Source organism: Rhineura floridana, chromosome 3 (genome assembly GCF_030035675.1).
Source record: "Rhineura floridana isolate rRhiFlo1 chromosome 3, rRhiFlo1.hap2, whole genome shotgun sequence".
Classification (NCBI taxonomy): Eukaryota; Metazoa; Chordata; class Lepidosauria; order Squamata; family Rhineuridae; genus Rhineura; species Rhineura floridana.
In genome coordinates, this window is record NC_084482.1 from 190,085,232 (window position 1) to 190,105,475 (window position 20,244).

The following is a 20,244-nucleotide window of genomic DNA, read 5'->3' on the forward strand; positions in this document are numbered from 1 at the left end:
GGTTTTTGAAAATCAAATTTCTGAAGTTGAGCCATCTGTGCTAAAGGATCCATAGCTTTACAAATTTCTGTCTTGTAATTCTCAACTCTTTTACTTTGCAGTGATTCTTCCCTGCTTTGTTTTCTCTGATTTTAAAATCTGCTTAAGTTATTTCTTTTCTATTCAGCTTTCCACTCACCCTTCCTGTAGCATGAAATCCTTTTTTCTCTTAGATTTATTTATTTATTTAAAATATTTCTATTCTGCCCTTCTACCCTATAATAGGGCAGTCAGAGCAGCTTACAAAAATAAAACCAAACACATACATAATAAAATTGTAAACAATAAAATCACAAAAACATTAAAATAAATTAAAACACATAAAATACTATATATATAGTATATATAATACACACACACACACATATAGGGAGTGGGACTAAAGGGGACTAAAAGGGTAAAATTTAACATAGAAGGCATAAAATCATAAAAATCATTGTCAGGCTCTATCTTCAGTCCCTCCCAAAGGCTCTCCAGAACAAGATCATTTTCAGAAGTCTCTGGAAAACCATCAAGGAGGGAGCAGAGCGGACTTCTTGGGGTAGAGTATTCCAAAGCTTGGAGGCCACAGCTGAAAAAGCTCTCTCCCACGTGCCTGTCCGTCTAACGTCTTTCATTCCAGGCACACAGAGGAGACCAGAGGCAGATGATCTTAAATTCCATGCAGGTACATATGGGCATAAGCGGTCCCTCAGGTACATTGGTCCAAGGCCGTTTAGGGCTTTAAAGGTCAGAACCGGCACTTTAAATTGGGTCCGGAAGCAAAATGGGAGCCAGTGGAGTCGATAAAGCACAGGAGTGATATGCTCCCTGCGCTGTACTCCAGTTAACATACTGGCTGCTGCATTTTGAACCAACTGCAATTTCTGAACTGTTTTCAAAGGCAGCCCCACATAGAGTGCATTACAGTAATCAAGCCTCGATGTCACCAATGCATGTATCACTGTGGCCAAGTCAATTGCCTCCAGGAATGGACGCAGCTGGTAGACCAGTTTGAGTCGGCCAAAAGCACTCCTGGCTACCACAGTCATCTGATATTCAAGCAGCAGGGCAGGATCCAGGAGGACTCCCAAACTGCGGACCTGCTCCTTCAAGGGGAGTGCAACCCCATCCAGAACAGGTTGCAACCCTGTCCCTGGTGCAGTTTTCCCCTTGACCAGCAGTACTTCCATCTTATCTGGATTGTTTCAGTTTGTTAGCCCATATCTAGCCCTTCACAGACTCCAGGCACCGGTTTAGGATGAGCACTCCCTCCCTGCAATCAGGTGGTAGGGAGAGAAAGAGCTGAGTGTCATCAGCATATTGATGACATTGTACTTCAAATCTCCTGATGACCTCTCCCAGTGGTTTCATATAAATGTTAAAGAGCATGGGAGACAGAATGGAACCGTGCGGTACCCCACAGGCCAACAGCCAGGGGGTCGAGCAGTAGTCTCCCAGCACCACTTTCTGGGTCCTGTCTGTCAGGTAGGACCGGAGCCACCGTAGGACAGTGCCTCCCAATCCCATCCCAGCTAGACGGCCCAGAAGGATACCATGGTCGATTGTAACGGAGACCACTTAGAGGTCCAGCAGCACCAACAGGGATGCACTCCTCCTGCCTGATGCATGGCATAGGTCATCAGGCAGGGTGACCAAGGCAGTCTCTGTCCCATGACCAGGCCTGAAGCCTGATTGAAAAGGGTCTAGAATCTAGATAATCCGATTAATCCAGGAAAACTTGGAGCTGAGCAGCCACTACCCTTTCAATCACCTTGCCCAGAAAGGGCAGATTAGAGTCTGGGCAGAAGTTGTTAAAATCTGCAGGGTCTAATGAAGGCTTTTTTAAACAAAGGTCTTATCACAGCCTCCTTCAACAATGTTGGCATAGAACCTTCCCTTAGGGAGGTGTTAATTAAATATGCCAACCAGTCAGCCACTCCCCCTCTGGCAGATTTGATTAACCAGGATGGGCAAGGGTCAAAGAAACAAGTAGTGGGCCTCGATTCTCCCAGAATCCTGTCCACATCCTCAGGCTTTGCAAGCTGAAAAGTATCCATAGAAAAATGACCAGAGGAAGCTTCGAGGACATCTGGCACAACTGTAGTTAAACAGGAGTCCAAGTCAGTCTGAATGAGAGCAATTTTATCTGCAAAGTGCCTCACAAACATGTCACAGCAAGTGGCTGAGAGCTCAGGGTCTAATGTAAGGCCAGAGCCCAAAAGACCCTGGACCACCCGGAAAAGCATCGCCGGATGACACTGAGTAGACACAATGGTGGTAGAGAAGAGCACTTTCTTTGCTGCCATCACCGCCACAGGATAGGCTCAAAAATGAGCTCTAGCCTGTGTTCAATCAGAAGCGGACTGAGTTTTTCTCCATCATCCCTCTAGCCGTCATCCCTGCCGTTTCATCAGGCCAAGGTTTGAGTAAACCAAGGTGTATTATGGGCCTTCCCTGGTGGAAGAGGGCGATTTGGAGCAATAGTATCCACCACCTGGATCACCTCCGTATTCCAGAGATTGACCAGGGCTTCGGCAGTATTGCCAGCTATGCTGGGAATATCCCCCCGAGCATTCAGGAAACCATCTGGATCCATGAGTCTCTAGGGGCGGACCATCTTAATCAGCCCTTCACCCCTATGAAGGTTACTGAGGGCACAAAGTCTAAACCTTGTCAGGTGGTGATCTTTCCATGACAACGGAGTCACTAAGAACCCCCTCCACCCTCAGATCAAAAATTAAGATCCCTCTCTGACACCATGTTATATTAAAGATCAGCAGCCATGTTGAAGTTAGAAACTGAAGTGCCTCCCCTCCTTTGAATCATGAAATGGACTGCCTTCAAGTTGATCCTGACTTATGGCTACCCTAGGAATACGGTTTGCATGGTAAGCGGTATTCAGAGGGGGTTTACCATTGCCTCCCTCTGGGGCTAGTCCTCCCTAGCTGGCTAGGACCTGCTCAGCTTGCCACAGCTGCACAAGCCAGCCCCTTCCTTGTCCACAACTGCCAACTGGGCTCCTTGGGACTATGCAGTTTGCCCACAGCTGCACAGGCGGCAGGGCACGTAACCTGAGCCACTCACTGTGTGGGTGATCTTTAGCTTGGCCCTTGACACCCAGGAGGCACAAGTGGGGGTTTGAACTCACAGACTCTGGACTCCCAGCCAGGCTGTCCTCCCCACTGTGCTATAACCCTCCTTTACTGAACTTCATCTCTTTTCTGTTCACACTTTAACCCCTGAAGAACCAACAGTATATCACACCACACTCAACACCAAAGAATGATCTCCCAAGGGATTTCCCAGGGTACCACTCTGTCTCCATTCCTATTAAGTAAACACTGAGACACTAACAAGGTGAGATTGTATGGAAATATGGCATTTGATGCCATCAGTATGGCTGACAATATCTATTTCTCTTCTCATCTAGTTTCAGTCTAGCAGTTTTGGTATTCTTCCAGTGAAAAGGCATGGTTGGGGAAAGTGAAAAGGCTGCATGTGTTATAAGCATTCTTGTACCATGCTTCAGTCATAGCCTCAGAGTGGTTTTAGAATTAAAACTATTAAAACGAATATATGAAACACACAGTGAACTAAAAACCCACAAAATCACAAACACAGCATGGGGGTCAGCAGGATTAAAAATTGTATCTAAAGCTCAGGATACTGAGGTAGGTGGCAAGCAAATACATTGGGGTGGTGTTCTGGGTTCTGGCACAAAAGATCTGGAGTTGCAGCTCCCTGGGCCACCCCCTAACGATGCTCCTGACCCATGTCACAATAAATATATTGGGGGAAAACATTCTACAATTGGGCCTTCACCAGAGATCTTTTCTGGAGAACCCGCAGAAATGGAATCCAGGTAAGAGAAGTAATGATGGGCAACCTTGCAGATGGGAGTGGATAAGGCCTCCTGTCAGTTATGTGTTAAGTAATCTGTTAATTGTTCCAAGTACAGACCTGAGATTGCTCTTGGATTCACCACCAAGCCTGAACAGGTTGCAGCAGAGATCTGGGGTGTGTTCTTCCAGCTCTACTTGGCAGGAAGGCTGTGATCATTTCTAGCAGCAGCAGATCTAGCAGCTATCAATCATGCATTCATGTTGAGGCTTTGCTATAGAAATGCACCTTATGTGCGGCTTCCTATGTTTAGATGCTTTAACTTGTATAAAATGCTTTAGCTTACCTTGTGAAGGGATAGGTAATTGAGACAAAGTTACATCAGTGCCAGCACTGGCTCTGGACTGCCTTCCAGCCTCTAATTAAGGTGCTGTGATGGCCCAGCCCTAAAGAGCCTGTGCTTACCAAACCTGAAAGACTGCCTTGCCTTCATCTGTGTTCCAGTATGTCTTTTTACAGTGACCAGGAATGCTCTTAAGTATATTTATCTATGTACCAAATCAGGTCCACAAGTATGAGCAGATGTGCACTTTCAGTATTTGTCCCTCAGCTTTGGAATTAAAAATGTAAATGTACTGCCTTCAAGTTGATTCCGACTTATGGCGACCCTACGAATAGGGTTTTCATGAGGCTGAGAGGCAGTGACTGGCCCAAGGTCACCCAGTGAATTTATCTTTCCCTAAACAATCTCCAGATACTAAGCCTGCATGTTTTTTAGTAGTAGAGCAAGACATTTTCTGTTCAGACTGGGTTCCAATGGCCAGGAAAAGCAGAGTAAAATAATCTGCTGTTACACATTTTAATCCTTGGGATGGGCCAGCCTATCATTTTAATAAGCGAATGTGCTGGACTAATGGCAAAGTAACTGTTCATGGGAAAGTAGGGTGCAAAATGTTTTTAAGATCTCACAAGAGCTGCACTGTAGTAGAGGAATATTTCAGAATAGCACACACAAAAAAGTTAGGAACTGGGCAAGGGGAGGCACTCCAGACACATCACTTTTGCCACAGACAACAGTGGTAGCATGTGGGGTACTGGTACATATCACCCTACAAAACTGAAGGGGAAAATGTCTCCATGCTAGGTGCTCATGTTTCTAGCTTAGGCTGTTATGCAGAAACAAAGGGCCAGCAATAACCCTAGGAAAAAACAATTGCTATTTCAGAATAGTACAAAAGGAAAATAGACAAAATTATGTGGGATATTGATTATGATTAGGGAGTAGGCACAAGAGCTGTGAAGAAATCCCTCCCCATGTCTACTAGAGCCTTTAGCACACATGGCCCTAATTTTAAAAAGATTAAAATGAGGGCTGGAATCTCAGACCTCATAGATTTGTGTGGTTGTGCTTTAAGATCCGATATCCTTTTAGCTTCACCTTGATTTCATGTAAACAAACCATATTTCTTCATCCAAGAACCCAGTAAAAGAGCAGACAGGGTGATTTTCAAGTTAAGTATTTTATTATCAAAATTATTACATCTCTTGTGAAAGTTCAAATGTTACAGCACAGTGTACAACTCCACCTGAGGGCAGCGCTGCAGCCCCCTCCCCAACTTCCTGCTGGTTCCTCCCCAGCACCTTGCACATACAGGAGTGCATTGTCTTTGTCCTGCTGCTCTCCAGGATCATCGCTTGCAGTGCTTACCCCATGAGGCACGCTCAGCATGTCGGAAAGGAAGGTGCAAAGCCCAGTGAAGTTGACACCCTTTTATACAGTATACAGGACACCCACTTTCCGGGTGACAAGTTCCATCCCCAACACGCCAGACACTTTTGAGGCAAGTTTATTCTTCCTCTCTGCTTTGATAATTTTAGAAGTCTCCCCTAAATTGAAAGAACACCTGATTTCAGTTGTGAGTCAGACAAACTTGTAACAGTCCTAATTAAAAGGAAAAGGGGGGGGAGGGAAAAAAGGGGCAGGGGAGGGACTGTGCATCTGAGAAATGAGGGAAGACATGCTCACAGCATTATCTTGTCCAAGAGAGAAGGAGAAGGTCCACGGCAGCACCAGAGTCAGACCTGCCTGATATTTGCTAACCTACTAGGTTTATAAGTGAATATAAAATCAGATAAATAAAAACACACACTCGATAGGTAAACAAGTGAGAAAAGCTGGAGACTGTATGGAATTGGACAGAGCATCCAGTGGGCCTGGCACTGCTCTTGGACCTCAGGGGGCGGTAGCAGACATCTCTCTCACACACTCTAGGATGCTCTTGACCACAGTAGCATCACCAGATTGGGCACCTCTCTCAAATCCCCAGCCCTCCTCCAGAATTATTCAAACAGGCACAAAAAGCAAGCCGCCATGTTCCCACTGCCACAGCACTGCCTTCTTGGAACACTATCACATCCTCACTAGCAGCGTCATGGAGCACAGCTTTTGCCCAAGGCGCATTTCAGTGGCATGGCATGAACTTGTGACTGTTTGCAGCACCCCCTGCATGCACCCCCTGGCCCCTCTCTCTCACATACACACAAGCTGCTACCAGCCCCATCCCATGGCTCTTGCTCTCCCATAAATGCTCTTACTTGCAGCTGGAATGATCAGAATGAACTATGCCCCACACCCACCCTCCCCAACCTTGCAGAGAGCACTTTGGGATTTAGATTAATGCCCCTCCCCCCCTTTTCCCCTCCCCCAGTTTTCTGATTTGCACTGGTTTCATATTCAAGCTTCCTACCTGCCCAGGTGACTACAGCTAAGGGCAAAGGTAGGAGACAGAGGCCATACCACTCAGCACCATTTGCTTTCTACAATGTGCCCAGGCATCGGGGAGAAGCTTTGCTACAGGCTCTGCCGCCACCACTGCCGCCGCCTCCTCCTTCCAAAACCAGGGGTGGGTGGCAGTGCTCTCTCGTGCTTGTACATCCCAAAGCTCCAGCTTCTGGGCTCTTTGCCATTCCAGCATCGTTCCCCCATGAGCTGCTGCCAGAAGGAACAGTGAGCTATTTTGTCCTCCCCTACGAAAGGCCTGTCTGAGTCTTTACGCCTGACCCTGCAAGTTGCTGCAGTCTGTATTGATGGACGCCGCCTCCTCCCCCTCGGTGGGAGTAGTGCTGCGAGTTGGAAAGTGCTGCGGTTCTGGAGCTCTGATAAAGCGCAGGTTGTCCAGAGCTGGGAGGGTTGATAGTCCGCAAGTCTGACTGTGAGGGCCTAGATGACAAAGAAGCGCAGCCATCAGTTCCTGAGCAGGGATGAGACCCTGATTCAGAGGAGGGCAAACAGTCTGCGGCAGCTGTCTGGGCAGGACAGGGAGCAGTGGCTGAAGGACAGCTCTTCTTCAGGACACCACTGCCTGGATGGTGCTGGCTGCTATGATACCCAGAGTTCCCTGCAAACAGAGCTGAGGAGTCCGTGGAGACCGAGGAGGTGGAGGAAAGGGAAGATTCTGAGGAACTGAGAGACGGAAGGTGCCCTGTTCTCTGGGACTGAGACCGGTAGCTATATCCAGGGGATGGAATGGGGTGTCCTCGATATGGGGAAGAGCTCTGAAGGAGGGTCTGAGACTCTGCCCGCGGGCTGTCAGACTGCAAGAGCTGGAAGGAAAAGAAACAGAAGACATCACAAACCATTACTTAACATCCAGCTCAGCAACTCCAGTAGAAAGGCTAGATTTGTCATGCTCTTGCTAGAGCTCTTGGCAGAGGAGAATCTAGCCACGGAATGGCTACTACTAGCCATGATTGGCTATGATCTGCTTCCATAGTCAGAGGCGGTATGCTTCCAAATACCAATTGCTGGAAATCACAGGAGAGGAGAATGCTCTTGCCCTCAGCTCAAGGGCATATGGCTGGCCAGCGAGGATGCTAGACTAGATGGGCCAATGGCTTGATCCAGCAGGCTCTTCTTATGAAAGGAATCATGTGGAGTAACAGGTGGGGCCCAGGTAGCAGGCCAAACCAGGACCGTCAAGGCCTTGCAGCATCCATCTCCTATAGAGTCCAGTCTCAGAGAAGCTGCTTCCTCGTGTGTAGACCCAACTTCTCAGAGAGCTTTGATGACCTCAGCTGTACCTAGGGTGGGACTTGGCAGGCTCCTCCTGGATAAAGCCTTCAGTCACTTGGGAAAGTTGTTGGAACAATATTCATACTCTAGCTTCTTGACCCACTGTGAACCTGACTTCTCTGGGTGTGTGACCTTGGCCTGTGTCTGCCTCTCTCATTAACCCCCTTCCCCAAACTTGAACTCGGACTGTGATCTAACCTTGTTCTCTGGACCACCCTGCAAGTGGACTCTGACACCTGCATCCTCATCTCATGAAGCAGCGCAGGAGTGTGCCAGAGACAGAGTGAATGAACTACATGGAGACCATGACATGAGGGGGATACTGCCTCACGTACCTGGTAGCTGTATCGAGAAGGACTATAAACGGCTGGTCCCTTGAGGGAAGAGCTGAGGGGGTCTGCCAAGTCTCCTTCCACAGCATCTAGAACGCAAAGTGGGGTGCGGGGGGGGGGGGCTAGTATTAGAAATGTATGTTGCTGGATAAGGTGATCAGCCCCGTAGGCAGGATAGGGTGAGAAAAAGACCCCCCCTGAAGAGCCCCAACCCTAAAAAATCCTGAAATCTAGGGCAAGAATTAGAATAACCTAATAAAACCTCAATAGCTAGAAGAGGAGCACTGAAAGGGAAGAACCCCCCCCTCTTTCATAGAACCATAGAGTTGGAGGTGCCTTGTAGTCAACCTTGTTTGACGGAGGAAATCCCCAACAGATGGCTGTGTAGCCACTGCCTGAAGAGCTCCTTTTTATGTAATACTCTAAAGCACTTGTGCAAAGGAATCCATATATATTGACTTATATCTGTGTCCCCAAGCAAAAGCTAGCAATATAGTCTTAACAGCTTTGTCTGAAGTGATGCATGCCTGTTCAAAGTGGAGCAGAAAATCCTTAAGGCACAGATGGCATTGGGGCCCATCATTCCACAGGTGAAGCGGCCCCTGTTGATGCAATCCCACTTGCTCTAGCGCCAAAGGCAGCTCCCCATCCTGAGCACTCCCACTTACCTGCTTCTCTCTCCCCTATGCTATCCCGAGTGGGCGAAGGCTCTCCTCTTGGACAAATTTTAGCGCTGCTGCGTAAAACCTTTCCCAGAATGCCACGGCCTTCTCGCAGCCGCTCCACTGAAGTGGGCACCATCCTATGGCAGGGAAGGAAAGAACAAGAATGGCAATGACACCTCAGGGAGGGAACAGCAATGCGACTCTCCAACAGGTCTAAAGAATTTTAAGCATCTGTGGCAATATTTCGTTGGGTTTTTAAAATTGTATTGTACGATTTCTGTTAGACACCTTGAAACGCACAAGGAAAGGACTTCCGGGAAGGGTTGCTTTGCCTGTGCTGCTTCTGAGACGAGCTCTTGTCTCAGAAGAAGCTTTTTCAGCTTTAAAATCAGTCACAACGCTCTTTTTGACTGATAAAGATTTTCTCCCGGTCAGGGAGAAACGTAGAGATTAACCATAAAGCCTGTTTTTGTGGGGAGGACTGGATTTCATTTATTTATGAGAGAAGGTTCAAACTGCAATGCCGGACGGACTTCATCAAGCTCTTGCTGATTACAGCGACACGTTTATCTTTTCTTTAAAGAAAAACGGACTTCAACAGGCAGATAAGCATCCTTCTTTCTATTTTCTTTTTTTACTTGGTTTAAATTGGTGTAGCAAAAAAGAGATTTGTCAATGAATCAGCTGTGAAGAATTTCTAGGTGAGGTTATGGCTTTTCTCTTTCACTAACGAAATTAAGGAGGAAAGAAATCGAAAAAGCTTATCTTTGTTTTTATCGCAAAAAGCTGTCCTGGAGGTGCATTCTAAAGATACCAACGGAAGAGGGATTTCTATTTCGAGGAGGGGGGAACAAAAACTTTTTTTTGGTCTATTTCATTTTGACGAATCTGCTTATTCACGACGCCACTAATTGTTTTGATGTTGGGAACTAAGTTTGTTTTTGTATTCCTGAATACATAGAGATAAGGCAGGCTGTATTGTCTACACTGATATAAGCAAGCCTGGAACATTAACCCAATTGTGGCTGAAATAATTTTTGTTTCTGTGGTTTTAAGAAAGACAACCAGGAAAGTGATTGAGACCATGGAAGAAATTATGTTTCAGAAAATAATGGGTGAGATTGAGATAACGAAACAAACCCTGAGACAGGGTAGACAGGAGATGAAAATTGAATTTAACAAAATGACGCAGGAGCTTAAAGAAACAATGGATTTTGTGAGAGAGGAGTTTGATGGGATAGGGAAGCTACAAGCCCTGGAGATTGGAACAAATGTGAAATTGGAAAAAGATTTGGAGTTTATGGATGTTAGAAATAAAGTTTACTGTTTGGAATTCAACGTTGTCTCTGAAGAAATTAATGAAGATTTTGGTTGTAAAGTTATCAATGTCTTGGATAATTTTCTGGACTGGAATGATGTGATGGAGCTTGACATAGAAAAAATCTATGGAGTTGGCTACAGATATGTGACAGTGGAGAAACTCTTAAGAAATGAGCCAGTGCATTTTGTAAAAAAGAACAGAGATATTACTTTGCAGCAATATTTCAGCAACATATTCAGAATTCTTGACTGGAATGATGTGATGGGGCTTGACATAGAAAAAAGTTATGGAATTAACTACAAATATGTGACAGAGCAGAGATGCACCCAGAGCAGAGATGTGACTTTACAACAATATTTCAACAACATATTCAGAATTGATGGCAAGGACATATTTGTGATGGGGGAAATTCCCATCAGACTCTTGTTATATGACTATGGCTATGACAGCAAGATCATCATGGGATACTGATAATGGATGAATGGATACTGAAACCACTGGATTTAACAGGACTATTGAAGATGGAATTAATATTGATAATGGAAGAATGGTTATGGAAATTATTGGACTTAACAGATTTGACGAGATGGATTAATTGATATGTTTACTTGGACTATGGCTATGACAACAAGATTATTATGGGATACTGATAACGGAAGAATGGCTACTGAAATTACTGGACTTAACAGGATTATTGAAGATGGAAGATGGAATTAATATAGATAATGGAAGAATGGCTATTGAAATTATTGGGCCTAACAGATTTGAATTAGATGGATTAAGCAATATGTTTATTTGGAGAAAAATTGAAAGATATATCTCTCAAGGAATTGAAACCTCTCTTGGACTTTTTGTGGAAAGAATAAAATAATGTTTATGAGATTTGATGATTAATTAAGATAACTACTGGAGGAAAGTGATTTTATAATATAATTTTAGAGACAGGATTGTTATATATTGTAGACCTATAACTGATCTGCGACAAATCGGAAGTCAACATTTTATTTTATTGTTTGGTTGTTTTTGTTTTGTTTTGTTTCTCGTCTTTGAAAATTTGAATAAAAATTAATGATAAAAAAAAAGAAACGCACAAGGAAAGGAAAAATGTTACGTATTTTAAATGAATAAAGCAAATAGTGCAGAAAGGATTGTGGCCTGGAGGGGCCTTGTTTATACATTTCTACAGTCTGCACATCATACAGCTTAAGCCTTGTGCACATAGTACATTGTACATTAGTCTCAAATGCCCTGTTTACTTCTGAGGCTCAGTGGAACTTACATCACAATGGCTTGAAAATTTTAATTAGAGATCAATAAAACTGTAATCATATGGTTACACTGCAGCTTACCTCTAGTGTTACTGGGAGATGAAATGGCAACTACCCTGGGATAAGAGTTCCAAGCGCACGTAAGATGCATATGAGCTTCCCAACAATGGCTTGGATATTGTTAGGGTTGTAATGTGCGTGAGGATGATCGGATGATTTGCTCTGGGACAAGAACACAGACAGTCTCTGCATGGAGATGTTTTGCACGTTAGAACTGTACAAGACAGCCTCCAGTTAATATACAAGTGAGGCTGAGGTGCAGAAAACAAAGCTCTGTTTCATCAGTCTGCTCACCCAGGTAATTTAAAATGGTAAAATGCTTGTTTCTTACACAGCTGGTATGGATTTTCGCCACTTAAGACCATTTTTATGTCAGTGAGAACTGGACTCATGGAGGTTTTACTTATCAGTAAAAACTGGAACAAGTGTGACCAGTCTCCTTCACGAGATGGTTGCAAACAGTGAGAGGGAAGGCTTGTAAAACATTTCACATGCTGGAGCATGGCAGCTGCAGTATTACCTTTCTGGAAAAACCTTTCATAGTTTTATGGTTATGTTTGCAATTTTACAAAGTATCTCCCAGTTCCTGGCTTCACCCCAGCGGGTACCTCCACTCCTACTTTACAGCACAACTAATAATCATGTTCCAAGTATTAAAACTGACAAGCTTACATGCTGCATCCCTCTCAATGAATTTGAATCTTTCATGTCTTCACTGTTAGCTTGCAAAAATGGGCTAAATGGGTTAACAGGAAATCAGCACATCTGTTTAGATTGCAAAGGCAGTTTTTTGGAAACTGAAAGAGAAACTTCATTTCTTTTAAAATAAAAAACTGTAAGCAGACATCGCAAACCATAGCAAAACTGTGGAGGCTCTCGTGTAAACATGGAATGTGTTCTGAAGTTACTACCAGTCCTCAGTGTACAGAAAATAACAGTGTAAGCAGCAGAAAATATCAGTTATCTGTATGTGAGGGTACAGGAAGGTTCTCAAGATCAAACTAACAAGCCTGAGTGCTAAGGACTCTAATCCTCCGAAGCAGCTCTGTCCCAGGACTGCCTGAGAGATGGGAGGGGAAGAAAAAGTTGAACTTCGGAGCACACAACTTTTTTTTTGCAAACAGCACAGCACTTGGAACCACTGAACTCAGATATTACTATACTGCATCTTGCTTATAGCAGCAGTATCAATACATAGCAAGATAAAAAAACAAACAAAACAAAAACTCCCCAATTAGGAAAGCCAAATTCTGCAAGTTCATTGGGAGCAATTGACAAATAGCTATGGATACAAAACAGAGGTCGTTTTAACTGTGAACACCAGAGGCTTGGAACAAACAAGAGAAAAGGGCTGTTGCTTTGGTCCAATCCAGCAGTGTATGGTACTGTGAGCGTGCAGTAAACCACCAGTCCTGCTTGCCAGGTGAAAATGGGAAACCACTACTGGAGCATGGTGTGATCTCCACAGCAATGAGAGAACACCAGGGTGGTACAGCACCTAATGTGCTGAATTTGGTTAATATTTCTACTCACCCATAAAGCTTGATGAGTGTCCTTGAGTAATCCATGTACACTTTTACAAGCAAAGCTTATTTCACAAGGTTGTTGTGAGGACAAAGTGAGGCAATTCCATTTACACCATCCTAAGCTCAAAAACTGAGATACAAATATGTAAACGAGGTTGGCTGCTAGTGAAGGACCTTTCTGCTGGGGCCAAACCTCTGTGCTGAATGATGCAACTACTCTGGGACTAGGACACTGCATTTTCTAGACCCTCTGATTTTCTAGAACCTTTTCCAAGGTGAGGAACATATGAACCCTGATGGTCCCCATTCAGTTTCAGAGTTCCCATAACAGCCACAGAAGCCATATTTTTTTAAAAAAATAACCTTACTAACAGAAACTACAACAGATTTCTGTCTAGAGTTGTTCTCTCAGAACTAAGCACGAGAGAGAAGAATCTGCAGACAGAGATGGCACTTGTTTACATGGCATATTATCCTACTCTATAAAAACCAAATCAAGTGAGATGGGGTACAGCGCATATTTTTTCTTTTCTCTTCTCTTCTTGTCAGGGCGATATACTTGCACAAGGGCCCTTCTGGGGGAACTTGCAGAAACAGGACCTAATTTCTAGCATATTTCCCTCCCCAAGACTCAAAACGGTGATCTAACACTCACCATCGACTGCTGATGCTATCCTGGGATTTGCTGTGGGTGGTCCCTCTTGGTTCTGGTGGGCTGACTTCCTCTAGATGAGACAAGGAAGAATGCGAGGGGGAGAAACCATGTTGTGGGGAGGAGAGTGTGTGGCCCCCTGAGCCCTGCATAATGCCAGCATCTACATCTGCCCCTGAGCAGCTGACACCCAGTCGGGTAGGTGTCCCTGTGCATCGGGCAGAATCCCCTCCCTCCTTGGCTTCTTGCTTTCGTTTGCGGTACTCCAGTAGAGATACCTAGGAGAAAAAGACTATCATCAGCTTCACTGGGTAGGAATGGGCTCTTTGGACTACTGGTCACTCACAGACAGGACCCCTCCCTCCCCCCAAAAAACAACACACTGAAAATTTAACTGTGATATTAACTCAGCACTCACGTATGAGCTTAAAAGATACACCTGGCAATGCCTTGCATGTTATGTGTTTCTTGCGCTTGCAGCACAAGCAAGGCATCTGCTCTCTAGCCTATGGTTAGTAGGAGCCTTAGAACCAGGCTTTGAGTTAGCACAGCAGATACGTGCTTTTAAGCCCCAAGTCATAATGTCTTAAAAAATGCAGCCAAACCAATTGCATGCTCTAGCATAACTGGAAGGCATAGCAAAGGACCACACAAAGTACAGCTAAAAATGCTCCTTTAAGAACAGACTCTGCACACCGCTAAATTGACTTCTCTGAACCTCGAGGCAATTATCTGACTACTTTCATCCCACCTCAGACAGATGCCTCAGCTATTCCCTCTATCTAATAATGGTGAGCTTGCATGTCTCTCAGCAGCTTCCAGCTTGTATCCTCCTGTATACTGTAGTTTCCCCACAAGCACCATTCCCCACCCCCACCGGTCTCCCTTTTTCTCAGGAGCAACTGTGCTCATGTCAGATACTTGCCTTTTTTCTCTGTGGAGGGTTCTGGGGGGTGGATTTAACGCCTTCACAAGTTCTCTCACTGCAAAGGGGCAGGGATCCATGCACTGTCTCTTTCAGAAGTGCCTGCTCATGTCTCCCAAAGTATCCCTCTGCAGGAGAACTGCAGCAGCCCCTGTCAGGATTCAGAGGCTTCCCATCAGTCATCTGGGGAGAGTCTCGTAATAATCCATCCGTCCGCGGCATGGCATTCAAAGGGGAGAAGGCATACATTAAGTTAAACTCTGTCCGAAAAGCCAGGTCAGAGCTTCTTAGCAGCGCCTGGGCTTCTCCACTCTTTCCTGGGAAGCTGGTCTCCGAGGGCTGGGATGCCAGGTCAGAAGTGAGCAAGGACGGTCTCTCTGGGCAGTTGTTAGCGCTGGCATCCAGGAATCCTGCCTTCTGTATGTCAAGGTCTGTCCTGAGGCACAGCTAGAACAACCGACAAAGAGGTATGGGAGGGTAGGGAGGGAGAGGATGTCAAACAGGGTAGAGAACCAGGTGAATGGGGCAGACAGAGAAACACTCTTTAATTCAGGAAAGGCCCACTTTCATATGGACAGTACACACTGCTTTTCCAAATCCTTGTTCCCAGACCTTTGCTCTCCTTTCTTTTTTCTAGCTGCTTAGTCGCTCTCTTCCTCTGCAGATTTTCTGGAGGCAAATTCAATTTGCAGGATCCCTCCCCCTCGTGGATGGAGATGCTGGTGCTCAAATGAGCCTTGGTGTATTTTCAAGGTCACTATTTAACACATAACTTCACAACCATTTCAATAAAAGGTGAAGAATCAACAAAAACGTCAAGGCGAGCAGATATACCAACACCACACACCAGTTACTCTTACCAGCCGAATCACCGAACCTCTTCATTGCAAAGCTATCACAATCACACACTGCAAGCACACTTCTCACTTCACAACATTCAGAAATCTCTTCTCTAAGAAGAGATCCAATGAGCACAGATGGCATTTATTAGCACACAGGACAGAATCTAGTCTTTATAGGATGGTATGTAAGCTGCAGGCAGAATCCTGGATTAACAGGTTTCTAAACCTCATTATTATTTCAAGTAAAAAAATTTAACACATGGGTAGTGGCTGTTAAAAGCAAAGAGGAGAAGAGCTGAGGGGAGAACCTTCCATTCAGTCACTGGAGTCTTTTGCACCCTGCACTGCTCCCTAAGTGCTCCATTTCAGCCCCCACCGGTAACTCCCATCTTCCATTTCTGTACTGCCCATCCCTGTCCAAGCTGTCAAGGTATTACAGAAGTCTCAATTCTCTGATCAGAATAAGACAAACGGACATAAATCTTAATGCATAATTTATTCTTGCCATGTAACCTAGAAAACATTAAGACTCTAGACTGTTGACAGTGCATGGCTTGTTTCAAGCTAACTTATCTCCTTTAGAGATACGCCCATTATTAGTTTCTGTCTCTCTCTAGCAGTCACACTTAGCTTTGGAAATTACCTTTTGTGGTTGTCTAGAATGTTTGGCATGGTAATATTTTTCTAGAGCATCTCCATCTCAACATTATGCTGAAGAGGCTACCTACAAACAATGGGCATCCCTAAACAAAAGGCAAGTGTGACACCACTCCCTTAAACTGCACCCCCACACACACACACCAATTCATAAAGCATTGCCCCTTCTTTTGATATGCTGGAGAGTTGGGTGGGTTAGAAACAAAGCTTTGTTTTCCTGCTGACTTGAAATGAAGGCAGACAAACTTAAGAGCTGCTTCGTACTACTTTCCTTTATAAAGATTAATCTCTAGATGAGGAATGTATGCATGCTTTGTGTGTATTGTAATGTACAAATTGCAACGTGGGTGTAAATACATACAGACAAGATGTGTGTGGCAGATTTATCTCACTGTGAGAAGTACCTGGAGGCCTCTGTCAGAACCCCGCAGGCTACAGACTCTAATCCATGATATAGCAAAGGGCTGCAAACAGACTGGTGCCTTATTGGCCCAGTACAACTCCCATTTACCAGCATACTAAATGTGAGTTTTCATCATGCTGTGGCTAATGCTTCGGAAATTCCAGCACACTTCGCACTATTGGCGTAACCAGAAAGGCAGCTGTGACTGAGCAACTCCCGTTTGGTATCTGACATATTCAGGTTCAGGGACACCAGCCTTTTGAAATTTCAGACTGAATATAGTATTTGGCACACGATTTTAACTGAATTGCTGGGAACCTAGACTTAAGTTTCTAGCTTCTTAAACTGAGAAACTAGTCTCTTTCAGATCTGTCCCTTCCTCTTGGGGTTTATATTCCACTACTTATGTATTTATTTTGTTAAAAAAATATGTTGCTTTCCAATGGAGACCATGCCTGAAACAGTTTGCTATATAACAGTAAGAAATGGCCTAAAAACAAAATACTTCTACATCTATAATACACTCCCATCAATAGCCATCCTTTGTCCTTAGAGCCATATTGCTCCTTATCTCAGACTCCAAACTCTGCCACACAACACAATTACAGTTGCATTACACTTATTGACTTGCATAATTAATCTGACCAAAGAATTTGTATCTTGAAGAATGTGGACTTTTGGCACAGAGTAGAAGCAGGACTGTCCATATTGTAATGGAATAAGATGGGTTCAATAGAATATACAGCATGAACATCCTCGTTAAAAGCCCTGGCTAGCCACCAACCATTAATTCAGTTTCTCCTTGCCCTTCTCTCCCCGCACCCCCTGGAAATGCTGCTTGAGAAAGATTAACTGGCATGTGGTTCACATGTTCCCTCCCTTTTGTCACTCAATGCTCAACTTCAGCTACAAAGGAATCCAATTTGACTAGCCCCTTCCTCCCCATCCACTTCTCCACAGCTTCCCACTACCCATCCTCCCTCCAATCGTTCACACACCCACACCACACAAACTACACACACTCTCCGCCTCCAATTGAGATGGTGTGATAACTACCTCGGGCGACAGGGACTCGGGCCTATGCGCAGGGGAACTCTCAGGGGAGGATACGTTCTAGGAGGGAAAAGCATCTTGTTATTCATCTAATTTTACAAGTCAAGAAGCAAAATAAAATAAAGTAAAAAAAAACAAGCATAGATGTTAGCCACAACTATTGAAGGGGGGGGGCAGGACAAGAGACTATCAAGGGGATGGCCTCAATTAGGGGGAAGTAAACACATTACATGATTTTAGAGGCTGATGAGAAGTAGAAAAAACAGGATAGGGTTACTAAGTCTCATGCTACAACTTTAGTATCCAAGTGAGAGGACAGCACAGAAATCAGAGAGCATTCTATTTCTTTATGTCCCTAGTATGTGTGGCCACCATCCATACCCCATCAACATCATCACCCAAATGTCTGTCTGTCTACCCAAACTGTCTTGCTTGCAGATTAGGCTGAGAGGTGAAGGTACTATGCAGAAAAACCCTCAGTTAGCTGCTCTTTGAGATGGTCTACCATACTGGATATGAAGCTAGTGTACTTGCTCCTTGAGGCAAGATGGCCATGAAGCAAAGGAGACATCTTCATATCTGAACTGCAAAGTTGCATGGAAGCCACACTCTTTTCTTTCATAAATATAGGATTCAGCCAGATGTACACACAGGGCTGGAGATACAGGCTGTGGGAAGCTCAGGACCTGCTGGTTTATGGCAGCTAATGGCTCTCACCCAGATGTAACAAGTATCGGTCATGCAGCCATGAGAAAGCGCTGGCTGTTTGACAGCTGTTAAAGCTACAGCAGCCTAGGGAAAAAAGTGCAGCAGCAGCAGCATGAGCTCCAAACCCCTTTGCCATGCTATTCCGGGACATGACTAACTCCTATTTTCCTTACCTCCAGAACATTCCAACTGTGACTTGCCTGTACCTGGTTACTTATAAAGAGAGGGCTAGGAGTTTATGTTATGGAGGAGTCTTCCTGAGGAGTGAAGACAGATGATCCCTGAGGAGGAACATTTCTCTGCCTTGATCCATGTGAATTACGCAGGAGAGCTCTTTCTTGACTAAGTTGATGTCACCATGTCACAATTCCCTTTTGCCAAGAAAGCTACTTTGGAGCTCTCTCTAAAAATCTGGTTAAAATAATGAACATTTCAGGCACTTCCAAGGTAGGACAGCTTCAGATTGCTAGGAGCAGAGGCCTATGAAACAGGCCTTTCCCAGATCTTCAACTAGTACTTTGCCTAAACTAGCCTTCTCCAACCTGGCACCCTCCAGATGTTTTGGACTACAACTCCCATCAGCACTGGCCAGCACACCAGGTTGAGGAAGGCTGGTCTAAACCACACAGCACAGTGAAATGTGTTCTTCAAGATCCCAGATGAAGGTTGCTTTATTCACTGCAGCTTTGGGCTATTATTAATTGTGTCTGTACTATTTATTTTATTTATTTATTACACTTGTATACCGCCCCATAGCTGAAGCTCTCTGGGCGCTTTACAATTAAAACATAAAAACAAATATACAAATTTAAAAAACACATACTTAAAAGCCAATTAAAACACATGCTAAAATGCCTGGGCCATGTATAGTAAGATCTTCAGCAGTATAGCAAGCCGGGGGGGGGGGGAAGGGCTGTGCAGCTCAGTGGTACAACGCTTGCTTTGCAGGTGGAAGGTCCCAGATTTGATCCTTGCCCTTGTCAGGTAGGGCTGGGAAAGTTTCTTGTCTGACCCCCGAGAGTTCAGTTGGTTGAAGTGCAACATGTAGCTACCAGGCCAACGAAATGGAAATGGAAATGGAAATGCCTTCAAGTCGATCCTGACTTATGGCGACCCTACAAATAGGGTTTAGCTTAACGGCTGCTCAAACTGCTTTGAGCTGTTTTTATCTGCTGTTTAAGAATGCACTGATATTGTTTAACATGCTGCTTATGAGGTTTTTTTTAAAATGGATCTTTTAAATGATTCTTTATAAAGCTGCCTTGAAAGCTATTTACTGGTAGAAAGGCAGCAGGAAATAATTTAAAATAAAACTCAAAATAAGTGTCACAAATGAGTGGAGTGGAATGGAATGAAAAAGAAAAGCCTAAACACAGAAAAACTAGGGAGAACGGGTGGTAGAATCTTAACACATTGCAAGGCTTCTACCCTACACACAGAGAAAACAGGGTGGGGTGGGTAGGCAAGAGACTCAGTCACACAGCGGCAGAAGTAGTTCACTTTCTTACACGGAACAGAAGCTGTTGAAGCCTGACTAAAGTCTGCTACGACAAACATTCTTTAAGTGCCACTTCAAATTAGGAGCACTTATTGGGACCAACATCCAGTTTCAAGATACAAATTCCTAGTAACATCCCAAGCCACTGCCCTTTTAAGGCTGGTGTGGTTAAGGCCCCACAAGTTTCCATGGCTTCTGGCAACACCATGATTTTTCATTTCCTCCAGCCCAATGAGTCGTGTTTCCGTCTCCACCCAACTGTGAACTGGAAGTGGCCTAAGAGCGCAAGACCATGAGACCTGAATCCAAAGATATTGGGAACATAGTCAAGGACTCTCCCCACTTAAGATAGTAAGCAAAAATAATTATCAGGCACTGTACAGTGATCACCCCACTTGAGC

At 44.6% G+C, this 20,244-nt stretch overlaps 1 protein-coding gene across 9 annotated transcripts in view; it reads right to left on the reverse strand.

Annotated features, from left to right (window-relative positions):
• Nucleotides 1-5,362: 5,362 nt before the first annotated feature.
• The window catches only part of SETD5 (SET domain containing 5), a 67,851-nt gene continuing 52,969 nt past the window's right edge, over nt 5,363-20,244 (reverse strand). For 4 of the 9 annotated variants that reach the window (XM_061618913.1, XM_061618910.1, XM_061618911.1 and 1 more), the window contains 6 exons: nt 17,641-17,697; nt 14,683-15,129; nt 13,761-14,035; nt 8,934-9,067; nt 8,269-8,354; nt 6,538-7,464 (listed from right to left, as the gene is read on the reverse strand). In XM_061618913.1, coding sequence (XP_061474897.1) covers nt 6,889-7,464; nt 8,269-8,354; nt 8,934-9,067; nt 13,761-14,035; nt 14,683-15,129; nt 17,641-17,697 — 1,575 coding nt within the window. In that variant the 3' untranslated portion in view covers nt 6,538-6,888. Of the gene's footprint in view, nt 5,749-6,536; nt 7,465-8,268; nt 8,355-8,933; nt 9,068-13,760; nt 14,036-14,682; nt 15,130-17,640; nt 17,698-20,244 lie in introns of those variants that run through there. The other 5 variants (XM_061618914.1, XM_061618912.1, XR_009761554.1 and 2 more) reach the window with 4 other exon arrangements.